Genomic DNA, 19,603 nt, shown 5'->3' on the forward strand with positions numbered 1-19,603 from the left:
GCACGAATTTCCATAAATTTTCCTCCAAATTTCGAGTCGAGGCACCCCAAAATTTAGGTTGGCCCACCCCCATATCGCCCCCAAATTCAGATTGGCCGACCACGAGATTGCCCCCACAATTAGGTAGGACCAATCCGATGTCATTCCCAAATACAGATTGGCCCGCCTCCACAACAGCACCATATTTAGGTTTGCCCACTCCAATGCCACCTGCAAATCAAGGTTGGCCCACCCCCATATCCGCCCCAAACTAACCCTGGCCCTCAAATTTAGGATGGCCCAACGCAAATCACCCACCAATTAAGGTTAGCCCACCCATATATGACCCCCCCCATTCAGCTTGGCCCAGCCACACATCCCCCATGGTTAGGTTAGCCCGTCCCCATGTCACCCCCAAATTTAGGTTGGACCTCCCCCATATCATCCCCAAATCCAGGTTGGCCCATCCCCATATCAGCCCCAAACTTTGCTTGGCCCACCCCTCTATCACCTCAAATCTAGGATGGCCCACTGCAAATTACTCCCACATTTAGGTTAGCCCACCCCCATATTATCCCAAACTTAGGCTTACCCACCCATATATCACCTCAAATTTAGGTTGGGCCACCCCCCTATCAGCCTAAAATTCAGCTTGGCTCATTACCATTTCACCCCAAATTTACTACCAAATTCAACTTGGCCCATCCCTGTATCACGCCCAAATTTATGGTGATGCCATTTCCAATTTCAAGTTGGCCATCCCAACCCTTTTTATAAAGACCTATGTATTCATGTGGGAAATGCGTCAAGTTTTTGGCGTTACAGACACGATTTTACACGATTTTGCATGATTTTGCTACCAAATTGCTGGGGTATTCGCCAAAGAAGGCTGCGCATTAAAAGCAACTGCACCGAACAAGCGGCGTCATATGTGTATCCTAAATGCTGACGGCTAGCCACGCTAGCTTCTCTGTAGAGTGACCGGGGCAGACACAGCACGGGACATTTATTCAGATGGTTTTTTTACGGCCACACCTACGGATTCATACCACTTGGCTGTAGGGAGACCTGAGCGACAAGTCTATCTCCGCGCTCACGGCCTTTCTCAACAAACACTGGGAACAAGGTACGGTACCGGCGATGTGGAAACACGCACGAATAATCATGATCCCCAAACCGGGCAAGAAATTGGCAATTGAAAACCTCAGACCCATATCGCTCACGTCCTGCCTCGGCAAGGTGTACGAAAAAATTATAAATACGAGACTACAGAGACACTTATAAGATAACAAACACCTGGCGGACACCATGTTCGGTTTCCGCGCAGGCCTGTCCCCACAAGATGTGCTACTCCAAATCAAGGAAGAAGTCCTCAGCAACGTTTCCCGCTGCGGCGAACACGTCCTCCTAGCAATCGACATCAAAGGGGCTTTCGACAACGTCAGCCACCAATGAATCCTAGAAGGGCTGGACAACACCAACTGCGGGGTGCGAACGTGCAGGTATGTTCAGAGCTTCCTGAGCCACCGCACGGCGGAGCTGAAGATGGGAGAGTTCCAGACCCCAGTGTACCACCCTCCCAACAAGGGAACACCACAAGGTGCTGTCATCTCTCCCACGCTGTTCAACGTCGCCTTGATCGGCCTCGCAAGCAAACTGCAGGACGTAGCAGGTCTGCGGCACGCAATCTACGCAGACGATATAACACTCTGGACCACAACAGGGTCCCTCACTGAAAAAGAAGAACGCCTGCAAACTGCAGCAAATCTAATCCAAGAATACGTCAGCCAACGGGGACTACAATGCTCGCCCGAAAAATCTGAGCTCCTACGAGTCTGGCGAGGCCGGGGTAACCACGCAGTCCCCACAGACCCAACAAGAAGACTCGAGGTACGCCTCAACGGGGGCCTCATACCAGAGAAGCCGTTGCTGAGGGTGCTGGGCATGTGGTTGCAGTCCAACCAGCGCGCTACACACAACCTTACACTCCTCAAAACCAGTGTCAAGGCGATATCACGCATGATCTCCCGCGTAACATCCAAGAACAGAGAAATGAAGGAAAGGGACACCCTCCGACTGGTCAGTAGCCTGGTGGTGAGCAGAATCACATACAGCCTGCCTTACTACCACCTCACACAGTCCGAGACGAAGCAGGCCGACACACTTTTGAGGATGGCGTTCAAGACCGCTCTCCGTCTGCCGATGAGTACATCGACCGAAAAATTATTGGCGCTAGGGTTGCACAACACCCTCAGCGAACTGACAGAAGCCCATTACGTCTCGCAACAACAGAGACTAGCGCGGACTCACACGGGCCGGCAGGTCCTACAAACCTTGGGGTTCCCAGCAATAACAACACGAACCCAAGAAACCTGCGTAATACCTCGTCACGTCCAGGACAGGTTTCATGTTGCCCCGATACCACGCAACATGGACCCTAACCTACACTCCGGCAGGAGGAGAGCAAGGGCCCAGTACATGGAGAAAGCATTCAGGTTCAATACCACGGCCCATTTTACGGACGCCGCCATGTATGGGACGAACAACAAGGGCGCAGTTGCAGTGGCATGCGACCACCGAGGCCACGTTACCTCCGCTGCATCGACCCGCCCCTGCACGATCACGGAAGCCGAAGAGATGGCCATCGCGTTAGCCATCCGCGAGGGCCTTCACGCAAACCAACCACTTACGATCCTCACGGATTCCCAGCAGGCCTGCCGCAACTTCACCACCACCCAAACCACCCAAACCACCCAAACCATCATCTGGATACCGGGCCACACTGGCTTCACGGGCAACCTGCAGGCCGACAGAGCAGCTCGAGGATTCGTACATAACCGAGCACTCATCACGCCGGCTGCAGAAGACCCGGACCCTGTCGACCTCGAGTATTCAGCCATCGTTAACTACCACAGAGGGCGTCGCTTGCGATATCCACCACCCCATCGAAATCTAAAGACAGAAGATGCCGCTGCCAGGCGTAGGCTCCAGACAGGCACTTACACGAACCTACACATATTACATCGGATACACCCCACAGCCTACAGGGACGAATGCCCATGGTGTATGGCCACGCCAACCCTATACCACATTACGTGGGAGTGCACACTACAAAACATAGAACACCTAGAAACGAACGCCACGAGGGAGCAATGGGAGGCACTGCTGTCCAGCTCGGCCCTCGACGACCAGCTCAAGCTGATAAAGGGAGCTGAGAAGATGGCAAGAGCCAGCGGAGCCCTGGACTAAGGGCCCCGACCATTAGCGGTTTTCTGATTATTCTTTTTATAAAGTTTATCTATCTATCTATCTATTCAGATGGTTTTTTTACGGCCACACCTGCGGATTCATACCACTTGGCTGTAGGGAACACATTAAAAGTACCTGCTAATCCACACGCTGCACATCTTCTCCTAGTTGGTGCATTTCTTATTTGGATGAATCTTTAGAAATAATTAACGTTCGGGCGGCGACTCAGCTTAGTGGACCCTTTGTTCCGCACGAATGTTGCATAGGAATGGCACTGGCCACCGGGTGGTATTGTGGCTTATGTGGACCTGATTCGCTCGGAGTATGTGCCATAAAGGACAGGCGAAAGTCGAAGAAAACGGACCTTCCAGAAGAACGCAATAAGAATAGCCATTTTGTTCTCCGAGGTTCCACGCTACAAAGCACGAAAGTTTTCTTTTACATAACACAAAGTTATGTGGAAGCTTGTAGTTATGATGTCCAATGAATAAAATCTTCATAAATGCGATGACTTAAGAAATGAACACTACACTACTATGTTTTAAGAAGGAAAATAGAAAACATAATATTTCAAGAGAACCACTGGAAAACCAGAACCGAAAGCAAATCTTGTGTTTCTGCCACCTGGTGGGAGACTATAAAACTAAGTCCTATGCGGCTTTAAAAAATGCGCCGCAGAAAAACCAGAACCGAAAGCAAATGCTGCGTTTTGTGTTTCTACCATCTAGTGAAAGACTACAAAACTAGGTCCTATGTGGCTTAGAAAAAAGTGCGAAGTGAACCGCGACCACCGTGACGCGGGACTAAAGATGCGTGCGATTCTGCCACTCGGCCACGGCTTCGGAGGCTCTGCCCAGTGGTACGCTCATCCTGTTATAGATACCACGTGAATTTTCACGACAGTGTTACAAAAAGGCTTTTGGGAACAGGGTTACGCCATGTGTGGATAGTCGAGATAGGCGTCAATCGAAAGCTGAGTGTCCGGACTACATACGCTGCACTGGGTATTACGATAGACGCCGTAGTTTAATCACAGGCACCGTTCTCGCCTCGAAAATCGAGTACAAATTTTCGTCGTTTCCATAGGCTTCCATTGCTAAATCTTTAACTGCTATGGGAACAAAATTCTTATGTCCCATAGAGTGAACACTGCATTTGGCTCGTGTGGATTGTCTTCCAGAACACGTCGGTCACCTGATTTTTTCGATAATCGACCTGCAGCTTTGGTATTCGCGAAAAACCCGCTCGTTCTATTGAAAATGCGCTAGCTTCGTGCCGGGGCCGTTTGGGGCGCTAGTTTGTACGTGTCCATTAAAGCTGGATATGGCAACGGCAAGCTACAGAAACGCATGCCTCTAATAACCACCGATGTGACTGCTCACTCAGACTGTCTAACGAGGGAAAGCTGCTTGGGGTGATGTTGATAAAAAAATTCAAGGCCTTTGCGAAGGTGGTTGACCAGCGGAGCTGTAAACGTCGTGGTGAGAAAACTTGCGCTGAAGACTTTATTGCATCACTCATTTTCACATAGTAACGACGGTCACAATGGCCTTGTGGTCGCTATTATATACACTGATCAGTACACTCGCAACTGCAGACACCTTCTCTGATAATGTCAAATCGATGCAGTATGTCGCTGGGTAGTCAGTTCGGACGAATCGGTGTGACGTCGGAAGCGAGATGTCTGTGACATGAAACGCGTAAACCACTCCCTTGCTGGTCCCGACACATGCACATTGAAATCTCCGAGCACGACCACAGGAATAGTGTCATCCCAACTAACCCACACAAAGTGAGTAGCCATGAAACTCACCGGGCTATGAGCCATTGATTCTTTTTATTGGGTGCGGTGGTATGGGCCACTGATGGTGAGTTTTCGGTATGCTGTTCTGTATGTTGTATGCGTGATTCGAAAATGTGTAGGCACTACTTGCTTTACTTTTCTGAGTGCTTGTAGCCTCTGCGTTATGAGGCTATGAACTAATGCAGCTTTTGCTTGCTTACGGGAGTATGAGTGCTTACGGGGCTGTGAGCCATTGATGATGATAGTTTTTGTGTGCGGACACGAAAATTTTATGGTACGCTAGACATATACAGCTCTGCTGTAAAAACGACCCGACCACCCCTTGGCTCCAGGTCTGAGGGCTCAACTGCCTGGTACAGTCCAAGACCGCAACATGATCATCACCAAACAAACACCTATATGTTAGTATGGTACTCCAACCATACTTTTCAATGCTCTGCGTATTGAAATACATTGCACCCCTAGCCCAGCCCCTAAAGAAGTACTATGTAACCACCACCTCAGGATCCTCCGGCCTTGACAGGGCATAAAAAATGACTGCCGACGGTAATGCGTTTAGAACTGAATCAACATAGCGACACAACGTATTGTCACTATTGAAACGACCTATGTATGAAATGTGTACTGCACCGGGACTGCCTTTTCGCGCTTTCCTAAGAACACACTGCGCCGACGAGCGCCGCCGCCGCGAAGCCTGGGGTGGTATCCGAAATGCATGGCGCACCGGTTCGTGCGAACGCTGAGGAACGCGTCCACGGTAACCTGGCTTCTCTCTCGCACTTCTTTTTGGACTCGCTATACCGGCTGGTGGCACTTCCGCGAAGTCCGCGCGCGGCCTTTTGAGACGAGAGGCATAGTGTGCCGGTGCGTGCGAACGCTAAGAATCGTTGCCTCGCTGGCCGCACACTTAGTGGCACACACTCGGTGATCCGAGTTGGCGAGAGGTTCACTGAAGAACGGCACATACCCAACGTATTCGTTGCTCAGCTCGCTGAAGCGTTGGGGCGAAAGACGCTCATTGCAATGGCGGCCCACACGCAGTGCACTTGTGGCGCAGTGTGCTAAAGCGTCGGCTTACTGTCCTTGAGGAACCCTTGCGACGTACGTTCGGTTCAGCCCAGGAAGTGTCGTTAACGGGGCTAACAATACCAACTCACCTGCAAAGACACTTCTGTTGTAGGCTGTGATGTAGGCATATTCGTCCACGATCTCTGGGGGTGCCTCTACGTTGCAATCCATGCAAGCGGCATGAACTGCTTGGTAGGCCAGGTACAAAAACAGGGGCTGAAACAAAACAAGTAAAAACGTGTGTACACTCGAAACACAGATCAAGCTAAAAAATGCGTTCCTCTTTATTCTAGGTGCTTAACTGACCTCGTGCTTAAGGTAGCTTAGATTTGAAGCACTGACATCATGAACAAGGTCAAACACAGACGAAGTTAATGCGCTATCTGATTTATATTTCATTCGAGAATATTGTATTCAGTAAAATCTGATATTTGCTTATGGTTAAGTATTTGACGTAACATATTCTCTGGAATCTCGCCGAGCAAAGAACCATGGTTATTTTGGTTGTGTAGTTTTCGTAATATCTATTTGTACTTAATGGCGGGAAAAGCTGCAATAAAAAATTGTTGCAGTATTGAAGATTTTGAATGTCAATCTAATAGCTTCCGTTGTCTGATTTATATTCGATTCGAGAATATTGCAGTCAGCATAATCAAATATTCCCTCATGGTTAAGTATTTGACGTAATATAATCCTGCGAATCTCGCCGAGCACTGCAGCATGGTTATTTTGGTTGTGTGGTTATCATTTCAAATGACCGAGTGTTGAACGACAAATGCTTGCGACTTTCCTGCACCACTCTCCCCTTCAATCCCCACACCTAGAATAAAAGATAATAAAGAGAGAAAGAAAGCAAAGCAAAATAAAGAAAAAGCATGTTGGATGGAAAAATGCAGCATATCCAATGAGTTGCAATCTATATACAGCGAAGCTTTGTTTGAGCGCATAAAGAGTCGAAACACACTCACACCAACACACAAACTATGCCGAGACATTTGTTCAGCAGAGTTGCTAACTACTAGCAAGTACGACGGACGCCTTTAACGCATCATGGGGCCGTACGTAAAACTATGCCAATATGTTTTTATTCCAATATCCTGACGTCATATTTGCGTAACCGCCGACGCAGGCATGGGGCGGTCACCCGCAGAATTGTCTGAAGAAACCAATCAAATGCTCCCCTCGTTCATAGGAGGTCACTTTTGTTTGTTTCCTTGAAAAACGAATAACATTTCCTGCACTGAGCGGCTTGTCTTATCTAATTGGCTCACAAGAGGCAAGGACCATGCTCAAGTGGAGAGGGATTCGATACTGCCGAGCCACTGCACTAAATATCGATAACCGGATGAAGAGGGCGGTGCCGACGTCTGCGATTGGTCCGCTTTTTCTTACTTTGCTTGCGGTGGCTCGTCGACAATCGCGGCGGCATGCAACGGAAGCTTAAGAATGACGCTAAAATGGATCCTCAGCAAAGAAGAGTTGGTAGAACGAGATCGTAAACGCGCCGAAAGTTCTCGAAAACGTTACACGGCCACACAGAAAGGTTTATTACACGGAAATAAACCCATGCTCTCCGGCAGGGGCGAGTAGCCAGTGCCGGAGCGATCGGCGGCAGCCATCTTTCATTTCTTTCGGAACGGGGCAGCCTGCGACTATTCAGAAGAAAATTCAGTTTTGTTCAGCATATTAATGAATCTTTACCGCATACGCGTCACTTTGACGCGGTAAGTTTTTGTGGTTTTGTGACGTCGCGTGAGAGGCAGGTGACATGGGTGCAGCCCGAAAGCTTTTGACCAATAGCCGAGGGCTAATGGCAAAAAGGCGTCAGTGTCTACACGTCATATCAGATGGGGAGGTATCGCGGTTTTCATGACGTCGCGTGACAGACAGGTGAAGTGGGGGTCGTTCAAAAAAGTTTTTGACCAATTGCGGTGGGCTGATTGCAGAATTGGAATAGAAAAGTTTGGAATAGTTTTACGTTATAGCACCCATGGTTTCAGAGGCGGCATGCGCATGCGTACGTAGCGCAATTGGAATGCATTCTGTCCGCAAAAAGCGTTTGCTTTCTCATTACTGCGCAGCCGCGGGTGCGTGAAAACGAGTTTTCTGGTTCATTTTTTTTATTTCCCCCGAGCGGCCGGCACCACCACTGCTCCGGATGCGCGGAGGCAAGCGCCACCTAGTAGTGCAGCTGGGAACCCAGCGACGCGCACTAGGCACGGTCTCCGCTGTGATTGGTTGGCCTATTCGGCAAGGGAACAGCAAGGCCTCAGCTCCCACAATCACGAAACTATGCGAGATTCGCAAAGAAAGTCTTCGCTTTCATTAGAGTTTATTGCTGCCCATGAATACCGCGTAGTGAGCCAATCTTGTATTAGCTTTGTGAGCAAACGTGTCCAGTGATAAAGCAATGAATACTAGATTGTTTCGATAGGTGCTTTCGTGACAATAACATTTTCGCAACGGCGATTTTAGGTGCAGGCTTCCGGAGCGTGAGCTCCTCAGGTTTGGTGATGCGAAGCCGTAGGATGCTACAGTATAAAGAACTGTGTTTCGTTTGTTCATCTACTGAAATTGGGTTTATGCCATTACCTGCGGTAGAGTGAATAAACCCATTTAAATGGGGCACCTCTCGCGTCATCCTCCCTATTCCCCATCATATCCTATTATCTGCTGCCCTGCTCTTTAATGGCACCGAAACTTTTCTCTTTGCCCGAAACACCACTCTACAACGTCACTGAGGCTTAGTCCTGCTGATCAAAATCAAATATAGGACGAGCTGTATTGTCACGAAAGCATTTACGCGTTACGTTAAATGAATGAAAGCTGTAGTTATTGCTGACGATATATTGTTAAAAGTATGCTTAGAGGCGCCCCCATGAGGTGGCCGTGCAGCCATTCTCGGTTTATCATGGGAATAGAGAATTGAGGGGCCAATATGGGTATACTAAAAATAATTCACCGACGAATATGACACTCCCTAATGTGAAATTTGAGCGCAGCTCTATACGTGTTTTTAAGTTCGAGTGCCAATATTTTGTTGTATGATTGCTTAGGTACACGGTTTATATTAGGAAGAAAAAGAAACGCTGTTTGTTTCCATACAGACGACGTGCGCTACTCTGGCGCCCTATCACGTCCATCGTCGCCGTGCTGCCCATGTTGAGCGGCACTACGCTGTTCTTCTCAAGCTTTCGTTCCGACAACGACCAGAGCAGCCTTTCGTCGCTGAAAAAGCGTGCCACCAATGTCAGCGGCGACAGCACCCAAGGGAGCGTCACATCGAGCCTTGCTCGTAGCCACTCGCCATCACCCCTTGCAGGGGCAGTAATCCCTGTCACACACGCTGGGGCCGTGGACTGACCTCGGCGCGTCGCATACAAACCAATTCATACCCACACCTAAACCTCTTACACAAGCAGCACCCGACATATTACACAGACACCTGCCCGTGGTGCGGCGCGAAACCCACGCTGGCCCACATAACGTGGGAATGTACGGCTCGGCCAAGCAACGTCAATTCACCTTTTCTAAGCGTCACAGACTTCGTACGGCAGTGGGAGGCACTACTCGCAAGCGAGGATCAGGGGAGCCAGTTGGCCCTCCTGGACCAAGCTCAGCGAGCCGCAAGAGCCAGTGGAGCCCTGGACTGAGGGCCCCACCCAGACCTGCCATAACTCCGATTAACTGAGCAATAAAGTTTTCTCTCTCTCTTTCAGCAGCTGACGCAGCGGGCGGGCGTTGCCCTCCCCGACTCGCGCCACTTGCGCCCACCCCCCACCCACCCGTCCCCCTCTGAAGCGCTGATGAGATTGCAGGCGCGGCTGCGGATACCGCAGCCACTGGCAACTGCGCGCATGCACAAGCCGTTTCCCTTTCCGGCCACTTTCCGCCTCGCCTTTTCACTTTACCCTCCTTCCTTTTTCTCCTCTCGCGCTCTCCTTTCATCTCGCGCTGCGCTCCGCGTTCGCTTGCATTGGCTGTACTCGTTCACTCGGTCACAAGGCATGACGCCGAGGCACGCCGACGCTCAACGCAGGAACGGGCGACTGAGAGCTGCGCTCTAAATAAAGCATGAATGAAAAAATATGATTAACTGTAAATTACTGTACACGGAACCGTCTTATGGGCTATCGTCGGCTAGTGAAATGCCGTAAGCTGCCGTTTTCGACGAACGCAGGCGCGGGGGCGAGTGCTAACAGTTAGCGGGAGAGCGTCCCACTTCCCCCTCTGTTTTCGACAGCGCCAATCGCGCATCGCTCTAACTCGGTTTCTAGGCTATTTGCCAGGCGTTCACGTGTTCCCGCTCACATTGCTCACAATAGTACGGCGAAGCTGGTGCGGACGTTAGACGAAGTTGCACAAGCACCACCACCACAAGCGACGTACGTCACGGGCGACCCGCCGTGGTTGCTCAGTGGCTATGGCGTTGGGCTACTGAGCACGAGGTTGCGGGATCGAATCCCTGTGGCCGCATTTCGATGGAGGCGAAATGCGGAAACACCCGTGTACTTAGATTTAGGTGCACGTTAAAGAACCCCAGGTGGTCGAAATTTCCGAAATTTCCTCCACTACGGCATGCCTCATAATCAGAAAGTGGTTTTGGCACGTAAAACCCTTAAAATAAAGAAAACGTCACGGGCGCAGGCACGTGTGTGGAAGTGCAGCATGCATCATCATTATTCTAGGTCTTCCCCAAGAACAAGTGCCTCATTCAGCTGAATTAATGTTTAAATGTAAGTTGTGGCGGAGAATGCATAAAGTACGACTTATATACAAGCTGAAGATATGATAACTTCGGATTGGTATTCGAATATAGGAGAACTGTTATACGAGAACTTCGGATTTGTTACGCAGAAACTGAAAGACAACTAACTTGTCCAGCTGCCATTTGAAGTCTGTCTGTGAAGCCGCAGCCTCTAGATGGCGGTACCTGGGGTAGCACACTCTCAAGTTCAACAAACGGCCACAGAGGGCGAAAAAATCAACCGCGCGCCGCTGCTGATAAAACCAGCATAGTAGAAAGACTTAGGGATGCCTTCGTTAGTTCCAATAGTTCGGCTAGAGGCACCGTAATAAGCGCAATTTTAGCCGTAGTGGCTGCTAATGAGGAGATATGGAAAATGAGCCGAGAGAAAGACTTCGAAGTTGTCGAAGTCAACAGGTAAGTGAGAAGGTGTGGTCATTTTCTACAAGACGGGAGCCACTTCAATTTGAGGCTTGCACAAGAAGTGGGCTGGTGACTTGCTGGTCGCGTTGTTGCTTTTTCAGGGAGCCCACGGGTGCTCAGGAGGACAGAGTAGATAGTAATGAAGAAGGTTCTCTAAGGGAACCTCAGACTAGCATCGCCGTCAATAACAGAAAAAGGAGGAAAACAAAAAAGAGAGCTCGCCATGCAATAGGCTACATAAACATGCAGGGCGGCAGAAGAAACCAAAAGTAGGCAGAGACTGAGGAGCAGTTAAATAGAGAACAAATAGGAGTGTATACGGTTACAGAAACGCACCTTAGAGACTCGGAAGAGCCGCCCGTGATTGAGAATTATGTTTGGGAAGGGTGCAACAGAACTAAGTCGGAAGAAAGAAAGGGGGGTGGGGATAGGAATGCTCATCCATCAGGAAGCCAAATGGAAGAAAAAATTTAAAATGTCTACGCATCTTTGGTTATCAGGTACAAGGAGCGGAAAGAAAACTTGGCTGGGCGTTACGTATTTGTGGACAGGCAATAATTGCACAGAGAAGAATAAAGAGTCAGTGGAATGCATAAGCGCTGATATTAAGGGTTTCGGGGATGGTGCTGAAATTGCCCTATTAGGTGACATGAATGCCCACATACAGGATCTAGGTGGCTATGCCGACAATAACGGTAAGTCAATGCTCGACCTTTGTGAGCAAAATAACCTCGTGATCGTGAATACAGGGCCTAAGTGTGAAGGACAGATCACGTGGGAAGTGGGAAACTGGCAATCGACAACTGATTACTGGCTGATGATAGAATAAATTTATGACAAGTTTAGAAAAATGGTCACTCACGAGGAAAGTATAGCAGCTTAGGAAGTGACCATAAACGCATCATTTTGAAGGTGGGGTAAGTTGTTGGGAAAGAGAGCAAGGAGTGCAAAATGGACAGTCCAAATTTGAGCGCTGAAGAAATAACAAGTACAGTCACCAGAGTCCAGGAAGAAGTTGCCAAATGGCCAAGTAAAATGTCGGAATATAGTGAGCTTCTAAGGGTAATAACGACAGAAATACGGAAAGAGAAACAAGATGTTCGTTGGAAACGAAAAAAAAGAAACCGAAAAGGTGGTGGAAAAGGGAGATACGAGAAGCCATCACCGAACGACAGAAAGCATCCCGAGAGCACAGGCAGGCAAAAAAAAGCGCAGTTGCCGCAGGATGTAGTGGGGAGTAAGTGGTAAATATACCGGGAGAAAAAATATATGGTTCAAATACTGGTGCAAGCATAGATAAAAGGTGAAAATGAACGTTGGTTGTCAAGAATACGTGAGAAAAAGAAGGCCGGATCTAGAGCATTTTGGAACCACATAATATGATTAGACAGGAAGTCACAACAGTACAACAACATATCCTAGACGAAGACGGAAAAAAAAAACTGGAAGGGGACGCGGCATTAAATTACATTCGAAAAATAACAGCCAAGTCTTTCCAAGGCAATGACGAGGTTATATTTAAACAAAAAAGGGCATGAAAGAAAACCAGATGGAAAAGGAGCTGGTGCTGACAAATTTCATTTGGAAGAAAGTGCAAGAGAGAATTCCTAAGCGCACAGCCACAGGGCTAGACGAGGTTCCCATAAGGCTCATTAATGAGCTACGACGAAAAAGTAAGGAAGCTCTCGTGAAAAAAACTTTAAAAGATAGACGAACACCAGGCAGCTGGCGATAAAAAAGAATGAATTTAATTTATAAAGGCAAGAGGGAGAAAGATAGAATTCACTCGTATAGACCGATGGCCATTACATAGGTAATATACAGACTAGCAATGCAGGCAACTAAGTTAAAGATGCAAGCATGGGCAGTGAATAATGGCATTTTAGGAGAACTTCAGAATGACTTCAGAATAGGTAGGCGTTTGTTCTTATTTGTTCTAACTCAGTGTATTTAAATATTAGGAGTAGAAAGCAGAACGTTATATGCGACCTTTTTAGACATTACAGGAGGGTGTGAGAACGTAGACCGCAATATTTTGTGGGATATTCTGGATGAAGAAGGCTTAGGTGATGATAGTCTACAGCTTTTGATAGAGATTTACCTAGAAAATACCGTTTGTGTTGAATGGGAAGGGATGAGGAGCCAGGAGAAAGTTGATGTCAACAAGGGACTGAGGCAGGGGTGCCCTATATTCCCACTGTTGTTTATGATATGTACATGGTGAGGATGGAGAGGGCGCTATAAGGAAGTAATATCGGGTTTAATCTCTGATACAAACAGACGGGTATAGTAGTAGAGCACCAGCTTCCAGGTTTATTTTATGCGGATGACATTGTGTTGCTAGTTAACAAGCAAAGTGATTTGCAACGTCTGGCTAATACCTGTGGACAGGAAGGCAAGAATTTAGGTTTGAAATTTAGTCTTAGAAAACCAGGTGTTATGGTATTCAATAAAAACAGTCAACAGACAGTGGCAATACAGGGCCAGGAAATATAAATACCTTGGTATATGGATAAACGAAGGCAATAGATATATGGAAACACAGGAAAAAACAATAACAGTAGAGGGGAAGAGAAATGCAGCCATAATAGAGCACAGAGCGCTATGGGGATACGATAGGTACGAGGTGCTCCGGGTATATGGAAAGGTGTATTGGTTCCAGGGCTTACTTTTGGAAATGCGTTTGCTTGCTTTAAATCAGGGGTACAATCAGGACTCGATGGGAACCAAAGGTCAGTGGGACGCCTCGCATTGGGCACTCCCGGGAAGACTACAAATGAAGCTGTGCAGTGTGATATGGGCTGGACTAGTTTTGAAGTGACGGAAGCTCGCAGTAAAATTGAGTATGATGAACGGCTGAGGAATATGGGAGAAAGTAAATGGGCTGGGAGAATGTTGAGGTATCTGTGCAGGAAAAACATTGATTCGCAGTGGATGATGATGATGATGAAGCAACATTCACTGGGCCCGAAATAAATCGGTGGTGCACGCAGGCACCAGACGGGGTGGTTCCCTAGTTACGGGACCCATATGTTTCCAGCAGCTCCTGGCCCCTGTCCGTCAGTGCGAGCTGAATCGGTAGGGCGGGGCTGGATAACAAGGTCTCCCATCGCTCAAGGGGTTGGGGATTGGGGGTGTTGGTGGGAAGGGGAGGAGGGGGGGTCTTGAGTTCTGTGCACTCTGCCAAGACGTGCGGCAGGGTGCCCTTTTCTCTTCTGCAAAAGGGACAGAGCATATCGTATTCCGCAGGGTACATGCGGTTCATCAGTACGGGATGCGCAAGCGATCCCGCCTGCGCTCGACGCAGGATCGTCTGTTGTTGCCTGGTGAGTTTGGGGTGCGGTTCTGGCAGCCTGCACCTTTCTTCTCGGTACATCCGGGTAATGTCGCGAAAGCTGGTAACCGGGTGCGGTAGCTCTTCCGGCTCGTGCTCGGCCCGGATTGACATTTCTCGGGCATGGTAGTCGGCGATGATGTTGCCTGCTACCTGCGAGTGAGCCGGGACCCACATGAGCTCTATGGCTCTTCCCGGAGGCTTGTGCTTGGCTAGAATGGCTCGGGTCACGGAGGAGATTACCCCCCTGCGGAAGCTTCTGTAGGCTGTCTTTGAGTCGGTGACTACGGTGCCCACGCTCGGCTGTGCGAGTGCGAGGGCTACGGCCGCTTCTTCGGCAACTGCGGGGTCTGTTGTCTTCAGGGACGCGCTGACGATCAGCCTCTCCTTTGAAGTAACCACCACGGCTGCACGGTCACTGTGTTTTCGGAGCGAGGCGTCCGCGTAGAGGACCCTGGGGTTCTCTTCCAGCTTACGGGCTAGGGCTTTGGCTCGCGCGGTGCGCCTCTCATCGTCCTTGCCCGGCGTCATGTTCCGGGGAAGGGGTTTCGTCTGAATTATCATTTTCCAGTCTTCTGGAAGGGCCGTCTTGATGGGTACTGGCTCGATCTGCCATCCTATCTTGCGTAGGACGGCTCGTCCGTGTTCCGTGTGACTGAGCCGGATTCTCTGATTAGAGAGGTGGGCTTCGATGAGCTCCTCCACCGTGTTGTGGGCCCCCATGTCTAGCAGTTTTTGCGTGGATGAGTATATGGGTATGCCCAGTGCTTGTTTCGTTGCCTTACGAAGCATCGTGTTTAGGGTGTCCCTATTCGCCTTCGTCAGCTGGAGATACGGGGCGGAGTAGGTAACCCGCGACACGACGAACGCGCGTACCAGGCGCATGGCATCGTCCTCTTTAAGGCCTCGGTTTCTGTTTGATACCCTCCGAATCATACCAAGTATCTGTTCGGATGTAGTCTTGATCTTTGTGATGGCGGCCTGTGCCTTTCCGTCGCTCTGAAGTAGTAGGCCGAGAATCCTAATCTGCTGTGTTGGCTTGATGGTCGTTCCGGCGATCGTGATAATCACGTTCGGCGGCAGCTCCTTCTTGGTTTTTCCCGGTTGGATCATGAGCAGCTCTGATTTCTGGGGAGCGCAGCTCAGTCCGCACGACTTTGCGTACTCGTGCACGGTCGTTGCCGCCCGCTGCAAGACTTCCTCCATCCAGGCATCGGATCCGGCTCGGGCCGTCCACAGCGTAATATCGTCGGCGTAGAACGCGTGGTCCACGCCTTCGATTTGCTTGAGTAGACCGGGCAGGGGCAGCAGGGCCAGATTGAAGAGCAGGGGCGACAAGACCGATCCCTGAGGGGTGCCCCTATCGCCGAGCTCGACAGGGTCCGACTTCTCCTCCCCTATCCTGATGGTCGCCGTTCGGTTTGACAGAAAATCTTTTATGTAGCCGAATGTCTTTCTGCCACACCGGGTTTTGTTTAGATTCTGCAACACGCTCGCGTGGGACACGTTGTCAAACGCTCCCTTCAGGTCGAGGGCGAGTATCCCGCGCGGCGCATGCCTCGTTGCCGGCTTGACGACCAGTTCGTGAAGTTGGATCATTACGTCTTGGGTGCTGAGATGTTGCCTGAAGCCATACATCGTTTCTGGCATCTGATCCGTTTCTTCGAGGTGCTTTTGCAACCGGCGAAGGACCATGCGCTCCATCACCTTCCCCACGCAGGATGTGAGGGAGATGGGCCGCATGTTGTCTATCGTGAGGGCTTTGCCGGGCTTTGGAATGAAGCGGACCTCGGCGTCCTTCCATTCCTTCGGCAACTTCGAGCTCTCCCAGGCTTCGTTAATGTGCTCTAGGAGGCCGCGGGCCGCTGTACCGCTCATGCTACCGAGTAATTTGTAAGTTATGGCGTCCCTGCCGGGTGCACTTCTCTTGTTACTGTCATCTATAGCTGTCCACAGCTCCATCATGGTAAACGACCGGTCCAGTTCTTCGTTGTCGGGTCCTTCGTACCTCTCGGGCACCGGGTACTGGCCCTTCTCTGTCTTTAGGTACTTGGCCTTCAGGTCTTCCAGGAGCCTGCAACCGTCTGCCTTGTACGTGTTCAATACTTTGGTGAGGTTGCGATTGGTCGCAGTTTTGCTACTCAGCGGGTCGATCAGATGCCTCAAGAGACACCACGTCTTCCACGTCGAGAGCTTGCCCTGTAGGCCGTCGCAGGTCTTCAGCCAATTTTCGTTACATAGTTTGGCCGCGTACTCGGCGATCTGTTTGTTCAAGACTGCTATGCGCTTGGCCAGCTTTCTGTTGTGTCTCTGACGTTTCCACCGCCGCGTCAACGAGTGTCGGGCCGCCCACATGTGGGTCACTCTGGCGTCCACGTACGGTGTCTGCGACGTCGTTACGATTTCTTGGGTAAATTTATCTAGAGCCTTCTTCTGGTCCCTCGCCCAATCGGTGTAGGTCCTTTGTCTGTCAGCCTGTCCCGTTTCTTCCTCGGATACCTCTTCTTGTTCTTGGGTAAACTTTCTCATCTTGTCCCAATCCGTGATCCGCGCCGTCCCCAGTACAGCCCGATATCGGGAGCCTCGGATCGTGATACCGATCACACTGTGGTCAGACCCCAGGTCCACTTCTTCGCTTCTCCACGAGACGTCTAGCGTGCCCGATAGCCACGACAGGTCTGGTGTGGTGTCCCTAGCGACACTGTTGCCTCTTCTGGTGGATACGTCCGGCTCGTTCAGGAGGGCCATCTCGTGATCCTCCATTGCTTTCGCCAATGCTTTTCCTCTCTTGGACTGAAACTTATAGCCCCACGTTGTGTGAGGGGCGTTAAAGTCGCCGAGGATCAGGAGGGGCCTGGTCCCCGCCAACCCTTTCGCCTGGCTCACGATGCGGTCAAATTCGTACTGCCGTTGTGACGGACGGCAGTACGCGCTCATTACAAATAAATTGCCCGAGCTGCCAATTTCTCTAGCATGAATTTCGACCAGCGTGTGCTCGCACCCACCCTGCGCCGTGACATGTTGAGTTGCCGCCACGTTGCTGCGGACGAGCACCGCCGTCCCGTTCTCCGTGGGGTCCGTGTAAGTGACGTACCCCGGGAGTCTTGGTTTCCCGTTTGTTTCTTGTAGAGCAATTACATCGGGCTTGTTTTCTTGCCCGTCAATGTGTAATAATAGTTCCGCTTCTTTGTTGCGAATCCCTCGGCAGTTCCATTGGTAAATTACTGTGGTATCCCCCCCGGTTTTCTTCTTGTGCTTCTTACTTGGCTTATGCATCATCCTTTCCGGACGTCTCGAGTCGATTGCGCCTTTTCGCGATCGCGCCTTTGATTTTTTCGGACCGCTCCTTTTTCAGGGACGCGAAGCGGTTCCTCACCGAAATTGAGGCTACTTTTGGCACTATGCGCTTGTGCTTCACCGATCGCGCGTGAGACTGACTCTCGACAGCCTCGAGTCGGGCGTCCATTTTGCCTAGCCTTTCATTAATTTGGGAAATTGCAGCCAAAATGGCCGTCAGCTCTCCTTCTCGCGGGATCTGTGTCGTTGCCGTGGTCGCGGTCTCTGCGGTCACCGCTTCCTCACCGCTCGCGAGGCTCATTTCGGCGTCCATCGCCTCTTGATTACTTGATGCACTGTGCGTAACCCCAGCCTCTCCCGCCGCCCGCCCTAGGCGGGGCGAGGGGGGGTCCCTCCGCGACAATATGCGCAAGCCTGCGGCGTTGTTTGCCGCCGTGTTGTTGTTTTGAGGGCTTGCACTTGCCGAGCGTCCGTTATTCGCCAGCGTTTCGATCTTATGCATAAGCGCCCGTATTTGGGCGTTCTGTTCCTGGATCTGAGCGTTTTGGCGCTCTATGATCCTCTTAAGTTCTATGACTTCGCTACTGTCCTTTTGCGGATTCGCTTGTGAGTTAAGGGGTTGGGAGGGGATGAGCGGTGGGAACTCGGTGTTGTTGGTTCGAGCGACGGGAGACCTGTTGGTCCAGCCCACCTTTTTCTCGGCGATCCCTCGGCGTCCGGTTGACTCGCTCCGGGACCTTGAACCGGCCCCGGATCTCGAACTGGTCCGGGAGCGCGAGCGGCGGTTGCCGCCGCCATTGCCACCCCCGGATGGTGTCTTCGATCGGGAGCGACTCCGGCGGCCGTTTCCGCCGCCACTGTTGTTGCTGCTCCGGCCTGGCGTGTGTGACCGGCCCCGTTGTTTGGAGGCGCTACGGCGGGGTCCGCCTGCAGGACCTCTCTTGTCTTGGTTTCTTCTCCCGGCGTCTTCTTCCTCTGCTCGGCGTCGTTCCCAGCGTCGCCGGCGGACGACGTAGGGCGTCTTGAAGCGGGCTTTGCAGGCCTTGTCCGCGGTCAGGTGTTTGCCTCCGCACAGGCCACACTTCGGGTCACATCTGTGGTCTTCGGCAGGGTTGGAGATTCCGCACCCTCGACAGATCGTGTTCGAAGGATCCCGGCACACGTCCATTCTGTGGCCCACTCTTCCGCACGCATAGCATACGTCGATTTGTTTTCTATACAACGTGCACTCCGTGAGCAGGTTACCGTATCTCACATAATTGGGTACTTTGTGCCCTTCGAAAGCAATGACGACTGATCGGGTTTTACCGATTCGGTTTGCCTGTAGGGCCGTTGGGTTATGCTTGTGCACAACATTATCCTGAATCTCTTGGGCCGTATCCTCGAGCGGGATTCCCCTTATGACGCCCTTCACCGTGCCGTGGGGGGCTGCTTCGTAGGTACTTATTTCGTGCGCCGTGCCGCGTATGTCGATCCTTCCTACTGCAGCGTATCGGTCGGCGTGCTCTCTCTTGGAGGTGCTCACCACTACGATATTTTGCTGTAGGTTGGGGCACACGACGTCTTCACTTGCTTCATTGGCGGGGATCTGTGCCGCCGCCGCAATTGCACGACTTAGTTCAACGCGAGTCACGTCCCTCAGGTGGAGTCCGCCTCACGGTCGGAACACGATCTTTATGTCGCCGCGCGGCAAGTCTGGCAT

The 19,603-nt window shown here is 50.8% G+C and overlaps 1 protein-coding gene across 2 annotated transcripts in view; it reads right to left on the reverse strand.

Moving 5' to 3' along the window:
* The window catches only part of LOC139048074 (arylsulfatase B-like), a 105,825-nt gene that overhangs the window by 27,057 nt on the left and 59,165 nt on the right, over positions 1 to 19,603 (reverse strand). For both annotated transcript variants that reach the window (XM_070522471.1, XM_070522472.1), the window contains exon 7: positions 6,190 to 6,316. In XM_070522471.1, the coding sequence (XP_070378572.1) occupies positions 6,190 to 6,316 (127 nt within the window). The remainder of the gene's footprint in view (positions 1 to 6,189; positions 6,317 to 19,603) is intronic.

The sequence above is a fragment of the Dermacentor albipictus genome, chromosome 7 (genome assembly GCF_038994185.2).
Source record: "Dermacentor albipictus isolate Rhodes 1998 colony chromosome 7, USDA_Dalb.pri_finalv2, whole genome shotgun sequence".
NCBI classification, from domain to species: Eukaryota; Metazoa; Arthropoda; class Arachnida; order Ixodida; family Ixodidae; genus Dermacentor; species Dermacentor albipictus.